Source organism: Quercus lobata, chromosome 9, assembly GCF_001633185.2.
Source record: "Quercus lobata isolate SW786 chromosome 9, ValleyOak3.0 Primary Assembly, whole genome shotgun sequence".
Taxonomy (NCBI): Eukaryota; Viridiplantae; Streptophyta; class Magnoliopsida; order Fagales; family Fagaceae; genus Quercus; species Quercus lobata.
In genome coordinates, this window is record NC_044912.1 from 46,086,965 (window position 1) to 46,110,849 (window position 23,885).

Genomic DNA, 23,885 nt, shown 5'->3' on the forward strand with positions numbered 1-23,885 from the left:
ACCCCACACGCCTATCCGAAGATAGTACCATGTTTTGATTAATCCTCAATTTTAATTCTTTAAAAAAATAAAACTTATAATTGACAATTTGGCTTTTCAGAAAAATGTTTGAATTTACATTACCAAATTCACTTAAATATACATGTACAATACAATGTGGGAATGATATGTACAAATGTATAAAAATCTAAATACCAACATGTGATATGGAAAGCACTAGCATGTGAGAATGCATGATATGTTATAAAATTGAAGTATAAAGGCATTTTCCAATGGGCGTCAATGTCGGCCATTGAATTCCGTGGGGAATTGTTTTATTTTCATGGATGCTGAAGCTAAACTTGGAGCTATATTTTCAGTCAAGCAAGCTGGCAATAATCAACACTACAAAGATAAATAATAAATAAACAAAAGGTAGAAGAGAGAAGGAAAATAGCCAGAGAAGATAACAAATCTAATTTAATATTCTATTCAAAGATATATATGTCATAGTTTTACTGTTGGTGGTAGATCCTGAGAGAGCCAGAGAAGAGACCAAATACAGCAGCTGCTGCACCTAAAAGTGCAAGTGTGCAACATCACACGTCTATTGCAGCAGCTTTGTTTTCTGGTTCAGACATTACATTATTGTTTTCACTGTTCTGTATGCTTTGGATGCTACCCTTTATGTCCAAAATGTTCCCGTTTGTGTCAATCTAATTTGATCTGAAATATATAAGTTCATTATATAATAAGCTTATTATATAGGTTTAGTTTACATCCGATCTCTGTGTGTTAATGTTAAAATATAAATTAAAAAAATTCATTGATGAGCGTTTTCAACTTTTTACAATCTTCCAGCAAATGAATGAAGCTGGAATTTTTCAAAAAAACAACAGATTGCAAGCTACTGTCTACTTTTACAAAGCATTCTTCTGTAGTTTGCAACACTAGCAACAGAATTTATAAAATTTATGTACAAGGTGCAGCATATGCACAGGGGATTTACATAGCATGGTACACAACTCTAGCTTTTCCCAATTCCCAAAGTATGAAAATAGGGCGGATTGTTTTATCACCACCACCCTTCAGGTTTCCCTTCTTCGTTGTCGGAGTGGCATAGCTTGCCAGTTTCATCAGTATTTTGCCCTGAATCAGCTTTAACTCCTCGTAGTCCGGCTTCAGTTGGCACTTAGCTGGTCCATCTTGACAATGTACAACACTAGATGTCGAGTGTTGGTCACCTTTTTTCCAGTGAAGAATGGAAGTGCTTTGTTGTCCTCAGTATCAGGCTCTCTTTTAAAGCTTTTTGGTGGATCAGTCTTAAAAGATTCAGCAGAATACTTTTTCCCCTCTAAGTATGATTCTTCTTCTTTAATTCCCTTTGTTGATAAAAACTTGGAATTGATCCTTGCGTACCGGTCACCTTTTTCAGTGAAGGGTGAAAATGTTGTGTTATCCTTCAATCTCAGGCTCCTTTTAAAAGCTTTTTGGTGGATCAGTCTTTGAAAGATTCTGCACGAGAGTTTTTCTCCAAATAAGTAAGGATTCTTCTTTTTTAGTTGCATTTTGCTTTCCTCTATCTTTAATCTTATCTGTACAAAACTAAATAGGTTTTTGATTGTAGAGGGTATCTCATGAAACGGTCTCATGAGCCCACGCTCTCACAGCTTGAAGGACTTACATATCTTGTTTTGTGAGGGAGAAATCTCATGAAACTGTCTCATAAGATACTTCTTCCCTTGATTGACCTTATTTATCAAATCTCCATCAACTTTTCCCTTCCATTCATTTATGCAAGACTAGAGAGGACATACATTCATTTACGCAAGACTAGCCTCACCTCATTGATGCATTCTGGTCCATTAAAAGACGGCTTACCCATTGCAGGTGTTACTGGGTACCACACCTGGAGATTGGTAGACAAGAATGATAAATTTGAAATATTTTGTACCATGTATCCTCAAAGTAGCAAATATGGATATAAAATGCTGTTATTTCTTCTATTCAGACAGCTCTTACCAAATATGGATATGAAGATGAAGAACCATTTAGCCATGTATCGGTTGATACATTTTTCACCCAAAATAACAGGCATCGTATCTGTAATGACCAATGAAAAAAAATTGGCACATGGCCACTGTGTTTTGGTGAAGATTGGCATATTAGACAAATAATTTAGCAGAAACTATGGAGATCTCACTTCCAACTCTTACATGATTGGTTGGAGAACAATTAGAAATCAAGCTTAAGACCTGTGATGATACCATAATCTATAACTACCATTTCAATTTTTTTTCAAAAATTAAGGACTCATACATACAGTCAGACTATAATGATACCACAATCTGTTAATGATTCCTGTTCATTTTGTTTGAACTTACAATGGCGGGAAAATCATTGGCTTTTATCCATAAAAATGTGGGATTTTTCTTATATCTTTTTTTGTGTGTGAAGACAATAAATTCAAACATTCTTTACCAGTCAACATTTCTAAACCCCAATAAAACATTTCCTTAGCTTTGGCATTTTTATGCCTTTTCTAAGCCCTTTTCTATGCATAAAAATGAAATATAGATGAACTACATGGACATCAATAGTCCAGTTATGTATGAAATACAAACTCAGCCAAATATAGCAGAAGGCAAGTAAAACCAAGCCACAAAGTATACATCAAAACAGGGAAAAATGAATTGTAAACTGTTGAAAGTAAGAAAAGATGCACTCAGGATCAAATCAAGCATGGAAACAAAGTTGAAGAGGTGAGCACTGATCAAGCAACTAAAACACAGAGTTACTGGGCTAGTGCAGAATTGCTATACTTGATTGAAGCAGTCCCTTACCATGAACACTTCATTCATACCCTTGAAGAAGCTATGCCACGTGGATAGGAGAAACAGTTACCAGTTTTGATCAATGTACACGTGGACAAGTAGTTAGGATTGTTTGTAACAGTTTTTCCTTTAATTCCGGAGTTAGTTACTTCCTTTCCTTACTTAGATTGTATATATAGGAGTAGTTATGTATTATCAATTCATTGTATTCCATTTTTCTTCAATCAATAAGATCAGAAATTCTATTTAGACTTAGAGAGAGGGTTCTAGAATTTTACATAAACTAAAAGAATTGTTAGTTGCACGCGTATTTAAATAAACTCATGTAAAGACAAGAGCATAATTTTTCAAACAGATCATAACATAGATTTTTTTTCAAACCAAGTTGATACAAACATGAATTCTAGTCCACTTCACGCAAACAATGGGGGTGGGAGGGGAGGGGGGGGGGGGGGGGGGGGGGGGGGGGAATTAGCATTGGAAAATGGCTTTCTACTGGGCAAGTGATCATAGCTTTAAGGCCTCAATTGCGCAAGCAAATTCAAACCCATCTTTTATCTCATATAATTCAATAGAATTTGAAGAAAATTAAAAATCTATTCAAATATAAAAAATAAAAAAAGGTCGTACTTAATACAGAAAACTTTCACTTTTGTAGGGTCTAGAAGAGGTGATTGGTAAGCAACTTTACTCTCAACTTTTATTTGGGGAGGCTGATTCCAGGAATCTACTCAAATAAAATAAGAACAATTATTTTCCCCCTCTTTTGAAGGGAGAAAATTATATTCCTGAGATTTAAAGTCACTCTAGTTAAATACTGAGTTCTGCAAAATTCTTTAAACCTGGCCACTATGTAAAATAGTTTTTTTTTTTTTTTTTTTGATAATCAGGAAATACTTTAACCACAAGAAAGATATACAACTAGGAACTGACTACAAGAGGCACATATCCCAGTTCCTGAAAATATACTTCCACAAAATTCTTTGGACCAGAGAAAGGATAAAAGACCAAGCAAAAAAAAAATTTCAGAGACCAACCAGCCAAGACATGGGGTGCTTTGTTTCCATTCCTATTGACCCAATGGAAGATGCATATGGGAATATTGCAGGCTATCAGCTTGGCCTCTTAAATACAACAATTCATTCCCCAAGCAATACTCTGTGACTGACCTTGTGCTGCCTCTATACATTCCTTTAGAGTCGCTCTAAATGACTTTCCTCCCCAATTTTAGCAATTCAGCCAGCTGCAAGCCTGCGAGGCCCAAATAATGGCTTCTGCCTCTGCTTGAACAGGATAATGGTGTCAACCTTTTTTGTGACAGCCAATACCATTGTCCCTCTCCAATCTCTAGCAACCACAGCTACAACATAGAAATTCTTGCCTATTGCAACATCACAGTTTAACTTTGTAAAGCCTTGTGGAGGATTAGACCAACAGTTAGATGTTGAAGAGGATCTTCTAGGAGGTGCTATGTAAAATTGTTTTAACTTTCAAACAACTTTGAAATTGTATCAAATTGAATAAGGAGGTGACTTCAGACTATACAACCCTAAATTTTCAACCAAAGGATCCACTTCTACTCTGACTTTTGAATTTTTATTTTTTGGTTGGAAGAATCTACATATTAAATTAGTTTATTTCACAATACATAGTGCATTGTGTTTGAACAGAGTCTTCTTGCTGATAATCAATGGCACCATGGCTATTCCAAAATCAAAACTTAATTTTCCAGCAATATTCACTCAAGCTATCTATTTCTGAATTAATGCAACCGAGCCTATTCAAAACGCCATAACAAATATGCTCAACTAATTAAAACCTATAATTCTAATCATTTCAAGTAATCTCTTGAGTATGGCCAATTAGATATTGGTATTTGTGAGTCTAAAAAAGTACAGGCATTTTGACTTTAGTTGTCCATTAACGAGATAAATTTAATGTAGTTTTCTAGAATAATTTTGAAAACTCTTTTACCATTACAAGAAATAGAATTCAACAACAAATCAAATGACCATCAATTCCTATTTTTCTTTGCATTAATGTCCTTTCAAATTCAATTAATACCCCGTTTGAATGAGCCCCTTAATTTAGAGAAAGAAATTAGAAAGTGACAAAAACCTCCGATGATGCAAATGAAACAATGCAATGGGGAGATGAACTCCAGCATTCAACAATGCAAAAGAAATTGATTGAATACAATGTAATAATAGTACCTTGGAATATTTCTTCAAATTTTGATTAAAGGGTTCTTGATTTTTTTGATGGTCGATATGGATTGAAGCCAGAGTCACTGTTTACAGAAGGATGGACCACTGAAGGAGAACCCAAATCAAACCCATCACCATCCACTACCTTCAAGTCATTATATCTAATTCTTGAAAAGGGAGAGGCAACTGATGACACACACAAATCGCTCCCATCATTATGAATGCCTATCAAACTTGAGTCAAAACCATTATTTGATGTGTCTGTTGAAAGCCTTAAAACTTCTACATTGTTGAGACCCCCATGATGTATATTTGAATCATTAGAAGTAGGGAATAGTGGTAGTGAAGGCGAGAGTACAGTGTTGTCAAAGCCATCATCAACATTTTCACCAATTTTAGGGATGATTACTGAACTCTTAGGACGACAAATGCATTCCACATGGACCCCCAACCTTTCAATGGTAGGAGCAATTTTTCCACCAGTTTTACTAGTCCAATGAGAGATTTTACTTGAAATCTCAACATGATTCCGATAACTTTGAATCAAGTCTCCAAATTTTTGTTGCAATAGGCTATGAGGTGCACCGTAAAACCACAGATGATCATACCGAAAATCTCGAAAGAGTCTCTGTATGAGCAGTCGTTTATGACCATTGATGGAAATGTGGACAACACAAACACAACTGTATGTGTCTTTATCAGTCAGCTGATCTAGACAAAAAGCAAGACAAAGAGCAAATGTTGGAAATTCTGGACCAATCCAGAATGATATGGAACTTTCAACACTTTGATGGTTGAACCACTTTGGAATCTCATATCTTGGTACTACAATTTCATATTCACATCTAGTGTCATCTTCATCATAATTTTCAGCAACAGAGAACTCAGATGGGGAGAGCCAGCATGGGAAATCAATCTGATGCAGTAATCTGATAGATGGTTGTGAATCCATTAATATGTCTTCTTTCACACCTAAACATCTCATATTTGGTGGAAGCTCTAAAATTCTTCCAAACTGCATGCAATTAAGAAATTCAAGAAAGTGAATTTTACCAAAGGAAAATAATTAGTTTATATTGTAATAACAACGTAAAATCTACATTGAATACTAAAACAATGTGTACAATGTTGTAACACATTTGCCAAAGGTGTACAAGTACAATGTGTTGGAACATTTTAATATTAAATAATTAAAATGAGTAAATGTTATAAAATAAATGTAAAGATGTGGAGTGAATATGGAAGATGAAGAGTTGTGAAAAATGTTTAATCCCACATTGAAAAGGAGAGAGACTTTTTTATTCTTTTTAATGGTGGTGATTAATGGGCTAACATGAATTGTCTCAGATATTGGGCTAGATACGTGCGCAAGGGGGAGGTGAAGAGTGGAGGTATCAAAAATGAAGGGTGTTCTTTCTGGTGGAGCTTTGGGCTTGAACACTTTGTGCAGAGGTTGTTCTAGCCATACAACACTTGTTGGGCTGTTGTATCCTGGGGGAGACAAGTCAGAGAAGATCTGCACCGGTTACAAGAGTTAGCCAACCAAGGGCTTGAATCTCCTTAAAGAGAGCGAGTGCCGCGCCTCAGTCCAAATAGTGTTGTGTATTTCCTTTTGTTATATTAATAATATTCAGAAGTACTATTCAGTTTCTCTTTGTGTATTATTTCCATTATTATTGTGTTTGCACCAACAATTTTAAGGAGATTCAAACACATGGAGTCTTCACAAGAGAAACCAAATGAGCCTGTTGGAGATCTCAACAAGCCCTTTCGCTTTAAGGGAGCCCATTTTAAGAGGTGGAAAGGAAAGGTCCTCTTCTACTTAAGTCTTCTCAAAGTCTCCTACATCCTCACTGACAAGAATCCGTCAAAAGTTCCTACCGATGAGATGAGTGAGGAAGAATATATTCTCCATCAAGAAAAAATAGATAAGTATACAAAAGATGAATATAATTGTCGCTCTTATCTATTGAATTGTCTTGCCGATCATTTCTATGATTATTATGATACAACTTACAATTCTGCTAAGAAAATTTGGAAGGCTTTACAAAGCAAGTATGATACCGAGGAGGCAGGTGCAAAGAAGTATGCTGCTAGTAGATTTTTCCGTTACCAAATGGTGGATGGAAAATCGGTGGTGGATCAAGCACAAGACTTCCAAATGATTGTGGCAGAATTGAGATCCGAAGGCATAAAGATTGGAGACAATTTGGTGGTAGCTGGCATAATTGATAAACTACCACAATCTTGGAGGGAGTTCCAAAAAACTTTGCGGCACAAACAGAAGGAGACATCCTTGGAGACTTTGATCACACGCATCCGTGTGGAGGAGGAGGCTAGAGGACAAGATGCACTCATGACACAAGAGAGCAATGGTAATTCCACCACAAAGGTAAACCTTATTTCATCCAATAATAATATGCCCAAAAATCATTTTCCTAGAAATGTTCAATTGAAGCCTAAAAAAAAGAGCCTTTAAAAATAATAATAGACCTCAAGGAAGGGGAAACCCAAATAAAAATTACAATAAGAACCAAGGACCCCCTTCACAAGATCAATTTAATAGATCCTGTTTTGTCTGTGGCAAGAGTGGGCATATTGCTCGATTTTGCAAATTTCGGAAACGTGAATCTGTCCCGCAGGCTAACGTAACCGAAGAGCCTTTAGTGGCTATGATTACAGACATCAATATGGTGCAATATGTTGAAGGGTGGTGGGCAGATTCCGGTGCTAATAGGCACGTCTGCTATGACAAGAATTGGTTCAAATTGTACACTCCTTTTGAAGAAGAAAAAACTGTTATGCTTGGTGACTCTAGTAAAACCAAGGTTCTTGGGAGTGGTGAGGTTGAATTGAAATTCACTTCTGGACGTGTGCTAACATTGAAAGATGTACTTTACACTCCGTCCATGAGGAAGAATTTGATGTCAAGTTTTTTGCTTAACAAGGTTGGCTTCAAGCAAACTATGGAATCTGATAATTATGTAATCACAAAAAAGGGATTATTTGTGGGCAAGGGTTATGCTTGTGATGGAATGTTTAAATTGAATGTTGAGAATAATAAAGCATCTACCAGTTCAGTTTATATGCTTTCTTCTATTAATTTTTGGCATGCTCGTTTGTGTCATATAAATAGTAGATATGTGGGAATCATGAGTAGTTTAGGATTAATTCCAAGACTGTCAAAAGATTTTGAAAAATGTGAAACTTGTAGTCAAGCTAAGATTACAAAAAGGCCTCATAAAAATGTTGTAAGAAATACCGAATTGCTTGAGTTAATTCATTCCGATTTATGTGAATTTGAGGAAATTTTAACTCGTGGAGGAAATAGATATATTATCACTTTTATTGATGATTTCTCAAAATATACAACTATTTATTTGTTGAAAAATAAAAGTGATGCTTTTGAAAAATTTCAAGATTTTTTACAAGAAGTTGAAAATCAATTCGGTAGAAAAATAAAAAGAATAAGAAGTGATAGAGGCCGTGAGTATGAATCAAGTGCATTCAACTCATTTGCTCAGTCTTTGGGAATTATCCATGAAACTACTGCACCATATTCACCTGCTTCTAATGGTGTGGCTGAAAGAAAAAATAGAACTTTAATTGAGTTAACAAATGCCATGTTAATTGAATCTGGTGCACCTTTACATTTTTGGGGTGAAGCTATTTTAACTGCATGTCATGTTTTGAATAGGGTGCCACATAAAAAGTCACACACCACACCTTTTGAGATGTGGAAAGGACATAAGCCAAATTTGGGATATTTGAGAGTATGGGGTTGTCTTGCTTATGTAAGGCTTACTGACCCTAAAATGCCTAAATTAGGTATAAGAGCTACTACCTGTGCTTTTCTTGGTTATGCGATTAATAGTGCAGCCTATAGATTTTTTGATCTTGAAAACAAAATAATTTTTGAATCTGGTGATGCAATTTTTCATGAAGAAAAATTTCCTTTTAAATTGAAAAATAGTGGGGGTGAAGAAAATATTTTGTCACAACCTAGTTCTTCTACTTCACATTTTCAAAATCAAGAAAATTTTGAAATGGAACCTAGAAGGAGTAAAAGAGCTAGAGTTGAAAAGGATTTTGGTCCTGATTATTATGTTTTTAACATTGAGGAAAATCCCAAAAATTTAAAAGAGGCTTTAACATCACCTGATGCCATATTTTGGAAAGAGGCTGTAAATGATGAGATGGAATCTCTAATTTCTAATAGAACTTGGAAATTAGTAGATCTTCCACCGGGTTGTAAGACCATAGGTTGTAAATGGGTCCTTAGAAAAAAGTTGAAACCGGATGGGTCAATAGATAAGTTTAAAGCTAGACTTGTTGCAAAAGGCTTTAAACAAAAAGCTGATCTTGATTTCTTTGATACATTTTCTCCGGTAACAAGAATTACATCTATTAGATTGTTAATTGCCATTGCTGCAATTTTTGATTTGAAAATTCATCAAATGGATGTAAAAACTGCTTTTCTTAATGGGGACCTAGAGGAAGAGATTTATATGGACCAACCCGAAGGCTTTGTAGAGCCTGGCCAAGAAAGCAAGGTATGTAAGCTAACTAAATCCCTATATGGCTTGAAACAAGCACCTAAGCAGTGGCATGAAAAGTTTGATTCCTGCATAATTGAGAATGGTTATAAATCAAATGAATGTGATAAATGTATTTATTCTAAATCATGGAATAATTTACATGTTATTATTAGCCTCTATGTGGATGATATGTTAATTTTTGGCTCAAATATGCATGTTATAAATGAAACAAAAAATATGCTTAAAAGCCATTTTGATATGAAAAATCTTGGTGAGGCTAATTTTATTTTGGGCATGAAAATTACAAAAACATGTGATGGAATATATCTTGATCAATCACATTACGTTGAGAAAATATTGAGAAAATATAATTTTCATGATCACAAAAGTGTAGCTACTCCTTTTGATTCTAGTGTTCATTTATTTCCTGTGAATAATGATAATGAGATTTTTAATCAAAAGGATTATGCTAGTATCATTGGTAGTTTGCGTTATGCTACAGATTGTACTAGACCTGACATTGCATATGCAGTAGGAGTGCTTAGCAGATTTACTAGCAAACCTAGTAAAGATCATTGGCTAGCTATTGAGCGAGTTATGAAATATTTAATTGGTACCAAAAACTATGGCTTATTTTATAAAAAGTACCCTGCTGTGATTGAAGCTTTTAGTGATGCCGATTGGAATACTTTGTCAGGTGATTCTCTCTCTACCACTGGTTATATTTTTACCTTAGGTAGTGGTGCTATTTGTTGGAAATCTAAAAAGCAAACAATAATTGCTAATTCAACAATGGAAGCTGAATTAATAGCATTAGCTTCAGCTAGTGAAGAGGCAAATTGGCTTAGAGATTTGTTATATGAAATTCCCCTTTGGGAAAAGCCAATTCCACCTATATTAATTCATTGTGATAGCACTGCCACAATTGGTAGAGTTAAAAACCGTTACTACAACGGTAAATCCAGACCTATAAGAAGAAAGCACAGTACCGTGCGATCTTATTTGAGTAGTGGCATCATAACTGTGGATTATATTAAATCTAATGATAATCTTGCAGATCCATTTACCAAGGCCTTGGCAAAAGATAGAGTCTGGAATACATCGAGGGGGATGGGACTAAAGTCCATAGAATCATGAGCCATGTATGAGGATACCCAACCCAAGGACCAGAGATCCTGAGAATTGGGTTCAATGGGAAAAACGAATCATATGATGGTCGTAAGAAATGCACTATTTATTTTTTTTTAAATTATTTATTCTGTAAATAATTTTTTAATTGTTCATCCCTATGATGTAAGTGCATTTATCCTGTAATGTGGAGAGGTTGAGTAAAAAACTCTTAATGAAATTTGTAGCTCGTATGAGTGGGGTGTCAGAATTGCAGGAGCACCCTTGACAAATTTCACCTATGTGAGTGTGGGGGTGGGGCCGCTCCCTATGAGATTTGGACTTAATCTCAAATACACCCATGAAACTGGGATCAGCACATGGCCGTAAAGTGCTAGCTATAAAAGCTCATGTCAACACCTGGGTTGTTATGTGTAAGCAGTGATGTTTAATTTCCCTAAAGCAGTCCTAGTTCAAGTCGGAGACCACTACGACTCTGGAGTTGAGATCGCTGTTTTACTAAGTGAAGGTTCAATGCAGAGCACACCTTCATGATGCATAGTGACCCATCTTTGCCTGGTAATCTCTCTTTAACTAAAATTTAATATTAAAATGAGTGGGGGATTGTTGGAACATTTTAATATTAAATAATTAAAATGAGTAAATGTTATAAAATAAATGTAAAGATGTGGAGTGAATATGGAAGATGAAGAGTTGTGAAAAATGTTTAATCCCACATTGAAAAGGAGAGAGACTTTTTTATTCTTTTTAATGGTGGTGATTAATGGGCTAACATGAATTGTCTCAGATATTGGGCTAGATACGTGCGCAAGGGGGAGGTGAAGAGTGGAGGTATCAAAAATGGAAATGAATCAGCCCCTTGGATCCTCCTACTTGACAGTCCATTCAGAATAATTGGACCTAATTAATTAGAATAAATTGGGTAGTAATTTCGTAAGGCCCATTGAGCCTATAAATAGACTCATTCAGACCCAATCCAAGTTACTGCAATTCACAATACACACTAAAAAAATAGAGAAATTATTGGCAAGGAAGGGTGTTCTTTCTGGTGGAGCTTTGGGCTTGAACACTTTGTGCAGAGGTTGTTCTAGCCATACAACACTTGTTGGGCTGTTGTATCCTGGGGGAGACAAGTCAGAGAAGGTCTGCACCGGTTACAAGAGTTAGCCAACCAAGGGCTTGAATCTCCTTAAAGAGAGCGAGTGCCGCGCCTCAGTCCAAATAGTGTTGTGTATTTCCTTTTGTTATATTAATAATATTCAGAAGTACTATTCAGTTTCTCTTTGTGTATTATTTCCATTATTATTGTGTTTGCACCAACACAATGTAAACCTATAATTACTGGTGAAGGAAAATTCTTAGTTTACATTGAGGTAGCAGTAGCAACATAAGATTTACATTGTAAACTAAACAAATGTGTACAACATTATACACCTATAATTATCCTTTAGCAAATTTGGTAAATTATTTTATTAGGGAACTGAAAATGTTTATTTATAACTTTAAGAGAGAGAGAGGTACCTGAAGAAATAATTTGCTTAATGATTGTGAATTCAACGAGAAGCAATTTGATGCATCAACTTTTTCTATACATTCTGGAAGCTTTGGAATTTCTTGAATGAAGTGGCAATCTCTAATGTCAAGCGAATGTAATTTATTGAATCTGATAATGCTTTTTGGAAGGGTATAATCTTCACTCCGTATGAATAAACATTTCAACGCGAGGCGGCACCAAGAATTCAAAATAAAATCTATTTCTAAACCATTTTTAGAAAAACAAAGAAAGAGGACATTCAAGCTCCGAAACCCATTATTGGAAAAGCCACCATAAGAATTGCATAGTACTTGTCTACCAATCTCCACGTCCTTTGGAAATTTGACATAAAGATAGATTTCACAAAGATGTTGCAATTTATAGATGCTACTTGGAAGATGACCCGAATGGAAATCAGAGCCTAGGAATAATTGATGAAGCCCAATGAGATTTGCAAATGATGGAGGCAACACTTTAATAGCTGTCCCACATAGATTTAAATACTTTAAACCTTCCATTTCTTGTGGCATATTGGGGAACTTCTCAACCTTTGTGCATCGATAAAGACTTAAATGTTTAAGAGATTTCATCGTTAGACAACTTGGAAGGATTTGAAGTTCAATGCAATCTGTGAGGTCCCACTTTTCAAGCTTATCAAGTTGTCCAATGGACTCATGAACCTCCATTAAATTTTTACATCCACGGAGATTCAATTCCTTTATGTTTGGGGTAGTTTTGTTGAGGTCGGGTAATTTTCTAATGTAATGACATGAGTGAAAATTCATATATGTCAAGCTCTTGAATCGTATTTTCTGTTGAAAAAAAAATCAAAATTTAGTTTTGACAAACTTTAACATAAATTTTAATGAATTAATAGTATATGAATAAATAAAGTTGATCATACCTCGAGAAGCTTGTCCAATATAACCTGACTTTGTGGCATGTTAAGCGCAATGAGGTTTTGCGCACGAAAATTGGATGGCAAAGAAGATAGAGGAAATCCAGGCCAATCAAGCAACCTTAATCCATTGGGAAGATATTCAATACCTCCACAAATATCTATATTATCAACCATAAGGAATTTGAGATTTTTCATCTTCTCAAGAAATTTAGCTTCTAATTGCATCTCTTCTGGTTCAGGTGAGCATATCATCATGCCTCGAATGTTTTCCGATCCCTAATTGGACAAAAAATTACATAAATCACATCATTCAAAAGATTTCATAAAAAAAATATAATAATTACTAAATCTTATCCATATTATTGGACATGAATTTCTTCCATAACAAAAAAAAATAAAAATAAAAAATTATAAGGAAAAAAATGGTCATTATATTTGCTTCATGAAGAAAATGATAAAGGAGAATGAAACTAGAAGTTATACCGTATTTTCCATTAGCACTTCAACAACATCCTCATAACACCATAGTCTGCTACGTTTTCCTGGCATTTGTGGTGATTCTTGTCTAACAATTTCTCTGCCCATTTGTTGCAGCAAGTCATGCATCCATAATTTGTTAGATCGATCAACAGTTATGAGACACTTATCAGTAAGTTTTTGAATACCAATGATTGGGTATAGATTGCAAGCATTTAGTATATCTACAACATATTCCTTGTAATGCCCTTTGAAGAAACATGCAATATCAAGGAAAATATCTTGTTCAGTTTCATCCAATCCTTGATAACTTATTTGGAGTATTTTTTGAATATCTTTGTCAGGAATTTTTTTATACTTATCTAATGCACTTTTCCATTGCATTTCATTTCTTCCACACAAATCAGCACCAATTATTGATAGAGCTAATGGAAGGCCCTTGGCATAACATATAACTTGATCAGTAAGTTCTAAATAATCTTCCTCAGGTTTGTTTCTTTGGAAGGCATGCATACTAAATAGTTCAAGAGCTTCATGACTGTCTAACTCTTTAACCTCATAGGTTGAATGACCTATTCTTAAAGAACATAATAAATGTTTGTTTCTTGTTGTTATAATAATTCGACTTCCCAAAGCAAACCAATCACATCCTCCAATCAATCTTTCTATTTGGTCCAATTTATCCACATCATCAAGGATTACAAGAATTCTTTTATTGCGAAGTCTGTTCTTTATCACACTGGTTCCTTTCGATTCACTTCCCACCTTCAGTTGTCCATCCCCTAAGATGTCAAATAGAAGTGCCTCTTGTAGTTGGATTATACCATTAATTGCCCCTGACTTGTCTTTAACATTTTCTAGAAAGCTGCTTCCTTCAAAATGATCAAAAATTCTGTTATAAATAGCTTTTGCGATGGTTGTTTTACCCACTCCACCAGGACCATACATGCCTATCATACGAACATCATTTGACCCAATATCTAAATGCAATGTTATGGCCTCTACACGAGAATTTATTCCAACCGGGTATTTAGCAACAACTAATGGCATCCGATTTAATCTAGAATTTGAGATTTCTTCAACAATTCTTTGGATAAATTCAAATTCAGTGCAGCTGTCATTCACAAAGAATCAAAGACATGTAACTAGTTAGACTATAAATGGAAAATGAACTTAAACTAAATTCTAGATGTTCAATTTGTGCATTACAACTAATCAAAGAACTGTCATTTAGTAAGCGTCAAGTAATTTAAAGATCTAAGAACTAATATTTTATTAAGACTTTTTTTCTTATTGTTTTTTGTTAGGAAATTAGTTTTAGGCAGGAAGTTGTATGGAAAATCCAGTTAGATTAGGAATACAAATTTATTGGAATCCCATTTATGATACTTGAAAAAAAAAAATTTTAATTTTCTTAAATTTTTTTTAAACAGCATGAGATCAAAACTTCAAATTAATCAGTAAGATAATCTAATATTAAGTTCATTTATTTTTACTATTGACCTATGGTTAACCATAATTATTAGTACGTATCATATGGTACGATGGGCAAATTAAGCCTGGTAGGGGGGGTGGCAATTGCACCCCATTCCACCCTAAGCTCCTTAAAGTTCTTTTAAAATTAATATATTAATTTTTTATTATACTTCAAAATCAAAACTAAAAAAAAAAAAAAAAAACCCTTTTAATTCTACTAATGTAATCAAGGAATATATATTCACCGAACTTTATTGTCGCAGTATCTCCTAGACAATGTGCCGAATTTTATACGTTGTTTTTTATTATTATTTATAAATGCAGAATAATTCTTTTAGAAATCTATATAATTTTAGGTCTTTTGCAATCAACCCACCATGGTTGGAAATGAAATATAAGATAGAAAGAATAAACATTATTGCTTTTAATTAATTCAAAAATAGAACATTATACAACATATATAAAATAAATAAATAAAAAATCAAGTCACAAATAGAACATTTTAAAATTTTCGAGAGTATGATCATATTGCTATTACTTCTATTTTTTTTTTTTAATTTTATATATAAAAAAATCTAATAATTTGTTTGATTATCTTACATTTAGATTAATCTTTTCACTTCATACATAAACGACTATATATGCGTTGATTGTTTTTTACTTGTTTGAAATAAAATTATAGTTTTCTCAAAAAAAAAGAAAAAGAAATAAAATTATAGTTAGCTTAAAATACGAAAAAGTAGCATTCACTTAACAACGATTATACTAACTCTAGCTTATACAAGGCTGAAAAAACTGATTGAAACCAAGTACAAAATATAATTTATGACTTACTTTTACATTATATTTTCTACTTTAATCAATCTTTTTTAATAGAGTAAGTAATCTTTTTCTAATATTTATAAACTTTTTTAGAATTAATTTTGTCTTAAAAATTTATTCTAATCTTGGCTTTGCCACTATATAATAAGTGATACATATTGAGCTGAACTTAAAAGGTATTGTATCGTAGATGCATATCGATTATTATCATGAATTGCACGACACGTAAATATGTATCATAGAAATTGTATCGTATGAATTGTATAAATTGAATAATACATAGACATATCAATTTGAATTGAGCCTTTGCGCTAAAATTTGTGCTTTGATTTAAGTGCAACAAACTGTTAGACTTGTTTTTAACATAAAATTATTGGACTACTCACTTTAGCCACTAATATATCCATAAGCCTCTCTCTCTCTCTCAAAAGAAAGAGAGGTATAGTTTATATGAAAGTGCAAATTTCTTTTCTATATTGTGAATAAATTACTAATTGAAAATACAAATATATATATATTTATAGGTCCAAGAAACTCGAATGCGAATAATAAAGGTAAAGAAAAATCTATTGAAATAGTTTATTTAAATATTATTGATTAATGATGATTGAATTTTCCATTAGTTAGTTAAATATTTTCTAATTTTATAATAAAATATACCTCTTATATGTAAATCTATAATTTTCTAAATAAATTTTATAAAGTATTTATCTATCTTATGGTAGAGAATATGATATGTAATACACAATTTAATAAATGAAAATTTGATTCTTGATACGATTCAAGTTTTGACAACTATGTAGTTAACTACCTTATTAGAAGATACGACGAGAAAAAAAAATCCACAATTTTGTAAAACTTAGAAACAATAGTAGTAGTTATTGTTTAACAATAAAATGTAGTGGTCATTACTCATTACAAATCATTAGAACATGTAAAAGCACAAAAGTATTCATTAAATATAGGAACTTACTCATGCTTGTAATGCCAACCAGATATATTGGCCGCTTCATATAAAGAATCCCTCCAAGTCTGCACCCTTTTGTTATCATTTAGCTTTTCTTCATGTTTAGTCAATGCTTCCCCAAACTTTCCTTTTTGATTACGAACCTCTGATGGATTTACGTTATAAAAAACCGGTCGCACCAATTGGTCATTCTTTTTACACTCAATAATCTTCGCAAGTTCATCCAAGCACCAGGTGGAGGATGCATAGTTCTCAGAGAATACGATTATCGAAATCATTGAGCTTTCAATAATTTTGAGAAGTCCTATAGAAATTTCTTCTCCTTTTTTAAGGTTATCATCAATGAAGGTGTTAATACCCCGTTGACGCAAAGCATTATACAAATGACCTATAAAACCAAGACGAGTATCTTCTCCTCTAAAACTCAAGAAGACATCAAAGTTCTTGAATTGGGTGAAAGAGGATGATGAAGCTCTTTTGCTGGTCACAAGAGCCATTGGGATTTATGAGCAGACGGTTGTAAAGTTCTGAAAAGAGAATAAAGAAAATTGTAAAGTGTTTATCAATATAACCTAGGAGAGTGAATGACAAATTAGGTAGAGGCTAAATGCAAGCAAGAGGAGCCCTTAAAGTAGTTAAGCTTGCTTCCGTGTGACCAACAGCTCTTTGAACTTTTAAGTGCCATATTGATGCTTTTTTACTTTGTCTTTGGTGTGACCAAGTCTTTGAACTTTCCACTAACAAAATAAATTGTTATTTTTAATGACAAACCATAGATCTAGAAACAATCAAACAAATGGTAAATCCAACCAACCTATACGAAGATCAGATAAAAGTAGCAGACATCCTTCTTCCACGCAATCCTGCAAAGTGTATAGAGAGACCAACACGTTTTTTTGTTTAACTTTCCTGGAAAAGTAGCAATCTTTAGCCTATCACCAATCATTCAGTACTAACTTTTCTTTTTTCTTTCAGATTTCTCCAAAAAACTAGGAAAGATTTATAGATATGAAAAACTACTTTTGTTCCTTTTCCTTTCTTGGAAGTCCATTTACTACTTTGTACGAAGTTTGTATCGAATATCATATATTATACTTTACTGTATTATAAAAATTGGGCTTAAAAGTCGTGATTGCGCCAAATTACAAAAAATTTATTAAATTTTTATTTAAAAAATTAATTTTAGATATTAATTGAGTGGCATACAACTACTATACCTAAGAGACCTAATCAGTTTGAATAACAAAAACTAAATTAACAAGCTATGTATTTTCTAATTTTACATCATGGGTCCTTCTTTCTATTTTTTTTTTTCCATTTCAACTTTTTGAGATGAGAAAGTCTATATCCTTTTTTATTTTACATTCAACTAACGGACTTTTTATCTTTCATATCAACTTCTTCAAGAAGTTAACGTCACGGACTCCTTCTTTCTTTTCTTTTCTTTTTTCCATATCAACTTCTTGAGATGAGAATGTCCATATCCTTTTTGGTTTTACATACAACTCATGGACTCATTTTATTTTTCATATCAACTTCTTCAAGAAGTTTAGGGTGTATACACACACACACACACACACACAGTTATTTGATGTATTTTTTCATTCTCCTACCAATTATACGATTTTTTTTTTTTATTTAGTCTTTCCTTCTCCTACCTACAACACCTACAACCTCATAGATATGTATTTATTTACTCTAATTTTTTTATTATAATCAAATTGAATAGGTTTTATGTATTTGTTGCTATTGTTTAAGTTAATTCCCTTAAATTTGATATATTTTATATGCTTATGGTTTGAGAATCAATGATTAAATATTGTTATACATGCTTTCATAGCGGTGGATCTTCCTCGAGAATTGATATATTAATTTTTACAAATCTCTTATTCTCCTTTTGGAAGATCTATTATTTTGTATATCATATATGAATTACATGTATATGACATTGGTTCCAATGGTGATATGTTGTTTTCATCCCCTCAATTTTGATTTCAATAACAATCTTCTTTTTAGCTTATATATTTGTTATAATTTATTAATTGTTTTCATTAAAGTTCTTTTAAATACACATTTATATATTTTTTAATTTGACATTAATTTGATGTTACATTATTGCTAACAAAAAGAAAAGGGTTAGTACAATTCTAGAACTTCTTATTTTCAATTTATTTTTTCTTAAATTAGTATTTGGTAAACTAAAATAGTCCACCAATAAACTATTTTAATATGTTGTATTTCAATACAGTTTTGAAGAATCCAAATTCAACCTTGATGAGAAAGAGAAAAAGATTGAGTCATTGCATTTTGTTAATTTTGATCTTTATAAAGATTGAAAAAGAATAGGTTAGAAAAAAAAAAATTATTTTTTGTTAATACTGAGATTTATGTTAGAATGATAACATCTACCATATGTTTTTTTGTAGGACATAACATTTTATTGCACGACCTATATTAAAAAGATCAATTCTGAGAATGAATATGAATCTCCTAAAAAATTATTAAAAAAAAAAGGAAAAAGAAAAACATGAACCAAAACTATGGTGTAACACATGTATAAAAGCGTGTGAATTTCCAAAAATTAGGCAAGTAAAAAAAAAAAATATATATATATATATATATATATATATATATACTATTGGTTAACTTTGAATATACATAAATAGTAATTGATATAAATGGAAAAATAAATATTTCAGATACATGCTGGACATGCAAGTTGGAGACACAACAGAACCTACAGATATGCAAGTCTAAATAAGCATACAAATATGCCAAAAAATCAAATGCAAGGCATTAAAACATAGGGAGACAGAAGAAAGAAAAAAAGGTGTTTGCTACGCAACTTTTCAAACTGGAAGAAGAGGTAAGAATGATATAAATATGTTATTTGTTTAATTAAATTAATTCTATCAAATTTTGATAGCTTTCTCACTTTTGTTTTGAATATATAATTTTTATGTGTTTGTGTGTGTCTATATATATACACTCATAATGATATGATTTAACTTCAAATTTTAATATTTCACTCACCTCAAATTCTACTAAATGTTTCAAATAATTTAAAATAAATTAAATATTTTGATTATATATCATTATTTTATGTTTTAATATGTAAAATTTATATACTACACACCATGTATGCACAAAGTGGCTCAATATATGTATGTATACATGTCGCAAAATTAATTTGTTTTATCGTGTGATTCACAAATTATTAATATAGTTTCAACATATATAAATTTTAATTAATCGATGCATCGCACGAACATAATACTAGTTTTGTGAAAAAGTTGGTACCAAGCCTAGAAAAAATGACGGTTGTGCAAGATTGCCCGCACGCACACGCCGAGTAAAAAAGAACACTATGTCATAACTATGTGTAAAATGACCTTAATTTTTAACTATTTAGGAAAATACCACCCTTTTAGAACTTGATATTACTAATATCAAATTCTGCGTGAATTTGACATTAGCAATGTTGAGTTCCGTGCTTGTTCTATGATAGTGGCAGTCTTTGATGTAGGGATTTTAAATAATTAAAAAAAAAAAATGTCACGTGGAACTCAACATCAATAATGTCAAGTTCCAAAAGAGTGGTATCTTGCCATATATTTTGAAAATAAGGTTGTTTGACTACTTAGTTTAAAAATTAATAGGGGCATTATTAGAATATTTGGTAATTGACAATTTTTTAGGAAATTTTTAATATAAATTTCATGGAAAATATAAAAATTTATCAAAAATCAATTAGTTTTTCTTTTACCAAAAAAATATATTTCTAAAATTATTTTCTAAACTAATGCTCTTAAGACATATGTTAATTTTTCCCATTTTTATATATTTTTAATATTTTCCATAAAAGTGGTATCAAAACTATGGGGCCAGAGAATTCGTGGCCCAGGCCCACTCTACGTTAGGGCCCAGGGCCTGAGCTGAGGAGAGCTATTGCCGAGGACGCATAACGAAGGCTCAAAAAAGGCACAGGGATATGGCCGAGGACGATCTTATGCTCAGCACCTCACAAAGTGCCCGAAGAAAAGGACAAACTCAGTGCAGGGGCAGGACAAAGGAGAAAGCTGCCAACATCGTAATACAGAATCCAGCATCTGACAGGCCCATACTCCAGACCATGCTATTTAACTTTTCCAACCGCCCCCAACCACTCTAGGTATGGGTTGACAGGACAGGTCTGCACCCCAGAGAGTAAAACTTACACGTGGATACTAAAAGGAGAGAGGAACATTAGTATAAAAGGAAAAGAAGGCGAAGGAGAAAGGGATCCCCAGAAGGGAGGGGAAAATCCTATAAAAAGGGAGAAAGGGAAGGATACAAGGCTCCTCAGACGATATCCGAGGACTTAAATCCTACGACCCGCATTAATGGAAGGCTTAACTAGTCAAGCCAAGTCCGCCCATATGTGAGCTTCCACAGAAAGCCCGATTAAACCGCTGGCCTATGCCCAAGGTCCTGCCTTTCAAGCTCACTCTCTACAAATTATATTGTTAGGGCCCTTTACATACGAGCCCAACGTCATTCTTGGGTCGTTAAAAATCGTGTCCCTACAAAAATTTTCCTAAAATGATTTATTAACAAAACCCTTAAGAGTACCATTAACCAAATCTATTTGTTAAAAAATTAGAAAAAAAAAAAAAAAAGCTAAGTTCATAACACTTTCATAACAAATATTATGTAACATATAGTTATTGGTTATTATTAGTGACTAAAAAAGTAATTTTAATTGTCAATTTAAATTATAACTAGTAACAATATTTCATTTAAAATTTGTTATGAAAATATTATCAAAATAGATGTACTCTTTAAAAAATAAATAAACAAATAAATAAAAAGTGTAACTCTCTATAATGACCTTTATGGTACACGCCTCTAATAAATGTACTTTTTGACTTTGGGATCAGTCATTTGAACAGTAGTAAAAGTCTAATTTTTACTTTTCTTGAAAGATTTTTTTCTTTTCTTTTCTTTTCTTTTTGGCTGAATAGTCTTTCTTTCTTTTAGCTAGAATTCCCTCTTCATTAGCAACATGGGTTGATTATCTTATTACGAGCATTAAAGAGTCTTTCTTTAGCTAGAATTCTCTCTTGATTCGCAATCAGATTTTTCTCTTCGTGAACTCTACCTTATGGTTAGCTGTGGTTTGCCTTTAAAATGTTAAGTTGATAAAATGTGTTTGATATATAAAAATTGGTTAATCACTTATATATATTTGGCTAATTGTTAGTTTTAGACTAAAAATGATTAAGTTGATAAAATGATGTTTAGAGTTCTAAATATATGCTAGGGTATTATTAGTATTTTTCAAAGATCTTTCTAAAAAAGATCTTGATTCAATTAAATAGTGAATAATTTATCATTGAGAGAGAGAGAGAGATCACCACGGGCTTGCATGAATCCCACTCCATGCCAGGAATCTGTGCCGTATTGGATTTATGCATATGCTGGCTTATCAACATCAAGGCATTGCATAGTTGATATTAGTTAAAATGTGTTTTTTTTATGTTCGGTTAAACGATATTTGTATATTTCCAAAAAAGATATCTATTTCTATAAATTTTAAAAAAAATTATGCATAATATTTAAATCAATACATATATCATTATAATAATGAATTTGTGAGTACACTACAAACTCAATAATTTATCAACAAATGTAATTTTTTAAAAATATATTAAGAATTACATATAAACTTAATAAATTTTTCTTTACATTGTAAATTAAATTAATAAATTATTGACAAGTATATATATATTTATTAAGATCTAGGTTACAACCTGCAATTAAAAATTTATTCTTTAACCTTTTTTTTTTTTTTTTAACTTAGGTTCTTTAACTTGTGTTGATAAGAAGAATAGTGACCAATATACAAGAAGGGTTGGTGTTCTTGTTTCTTTTGAATTTGGATCCGGTGCAATAGTTAATATTATTGGACCATGCAACATAAAGGCTAATAGAATAAAAAGTTAAATGGTTAAAAAAAATAATTAAAAATAGTTTTCACCCTACCAACTTTTACATGAGACGGTAATTGCGTGGTGTAATAAGCCACTGTATCTCAGTTTGTCTCTTTCCTAGGTCACTCCAAGCCTTTTGTCTAGTCATAATTTCTTTGTTAATCACTTCTTTATACGCTTTCTCTAGATTGATGAAAATCATATAAAGGTCTTTACAGGCCTCTTTATATCCAGCATTTCTACCATTACGCCACAAGCCTAAAGTTGGTAAGATATGGAAAATTATTATGTATAAAAACAATTTATGAATTAAATCTAATAAAAGATTAAATGACATCTCATGGTTCGACCTTGACCTTGGTTAAACTCTATCCAACTTCCAACCTCCAAAATTTTGTGCCTCTCACTTCTGGTTTCGCTAAACAGTGTGGGTTTCAAATCCATGCATAAAACACACACAAACATGTAAGAAGAGAAACGAAGAAAGAAAATAAAAATATACCTCCGAGGAGCAAAGTGACACCTAAGTTGTTGAAATTCTCAACGAGTTTTCCCTTAACGAGATCAAAAAGTAGTGTGTTCACTCTGAACAAAGCAAATGTGGGATGGCCGACCTCTACATTTGCTTCCACCACGAATTTCCCAACGTCGTAGGCCGTAGCCTGTGCCTCCAATTATCAAAATCTTGCTTTACGGAGTCATTTGAAAGTGTTTTGTTTGTTTTGTTTTGTTTTTAACATAAAAAAAGGAGATTTACAATAACAGGGAGAAGAAGGTGGAGTGGAAGTGATCAGAATATCAAGCTATTTATGGATGAGATGATGAGGTATGGGTTACAATAATGGCCTTTGGTTGGAGCAGAAATGCTTGTTAAAAAGGTGAGACCAAATTCTTACAATTATAATAATATTAATAATGATTATTATTATTATTATTATTATTATTATTATTATTATTATTTGTGAAAAAAAAAAATACATATATATATACATATATATTCATAAATAAAGCATTCCACCTGCACTAATTATTATTATTATTATTTGTGAA

The 23,885-nt window shown here is 32.5% G+C and overlaps 2 protein-coding genes across 2 annotated transcripts; both read right to left on the reverse strand.

Annotated features, from left to right (window-relative positions):
• Window positions 1-1,002: 1,002 nt before the first annotated feature.
• On the reverse strand, window positions 1,003-1,855 carry LOC115959667. The gene is made up of 2 exons (XM_031078164.1): window positions 1,823-1,855; window positions 1,003-1,494 (listed from the first exon to the last, which is right to left on the reverse strand). Exons 1-2 carry the CDS (start codon window positions 1,843-1,845, stop codon window positions 1,161-1,163), a joined length of 357 nt encoding a protein of 118 aa, XP_030934024.1. The 5' UTR covers window positions 1,846-1,855; the 3' UTR covers window positions 1,003-1,160.
• An 11,263-nt stretch (window positions 1,856-13,118) lies between these two features.
• Window positions 13,119-17,360, reverse strand: LOC115961859 (TMV resistance protein N-like). Its single transcript, XM_031080767.1, has 3 exons — window positions 16,870-17,360; window positions 13,605-14,712; window positions 13,119-13,397 (listed from the first exon to the last, which is right to left on the reverse strand). The coding sequence occupies exons 1-3, from the start codon at window positions 17,358-17,360 to the stop codon at window positions 13,119-13,121; spliced, it is 1,878 nt and encodes a 625-aa protein (XP_030936627.1).
• Between the last annotated feature and the right edge of the window lie 6,525 nt (window positions 17,361-23,885).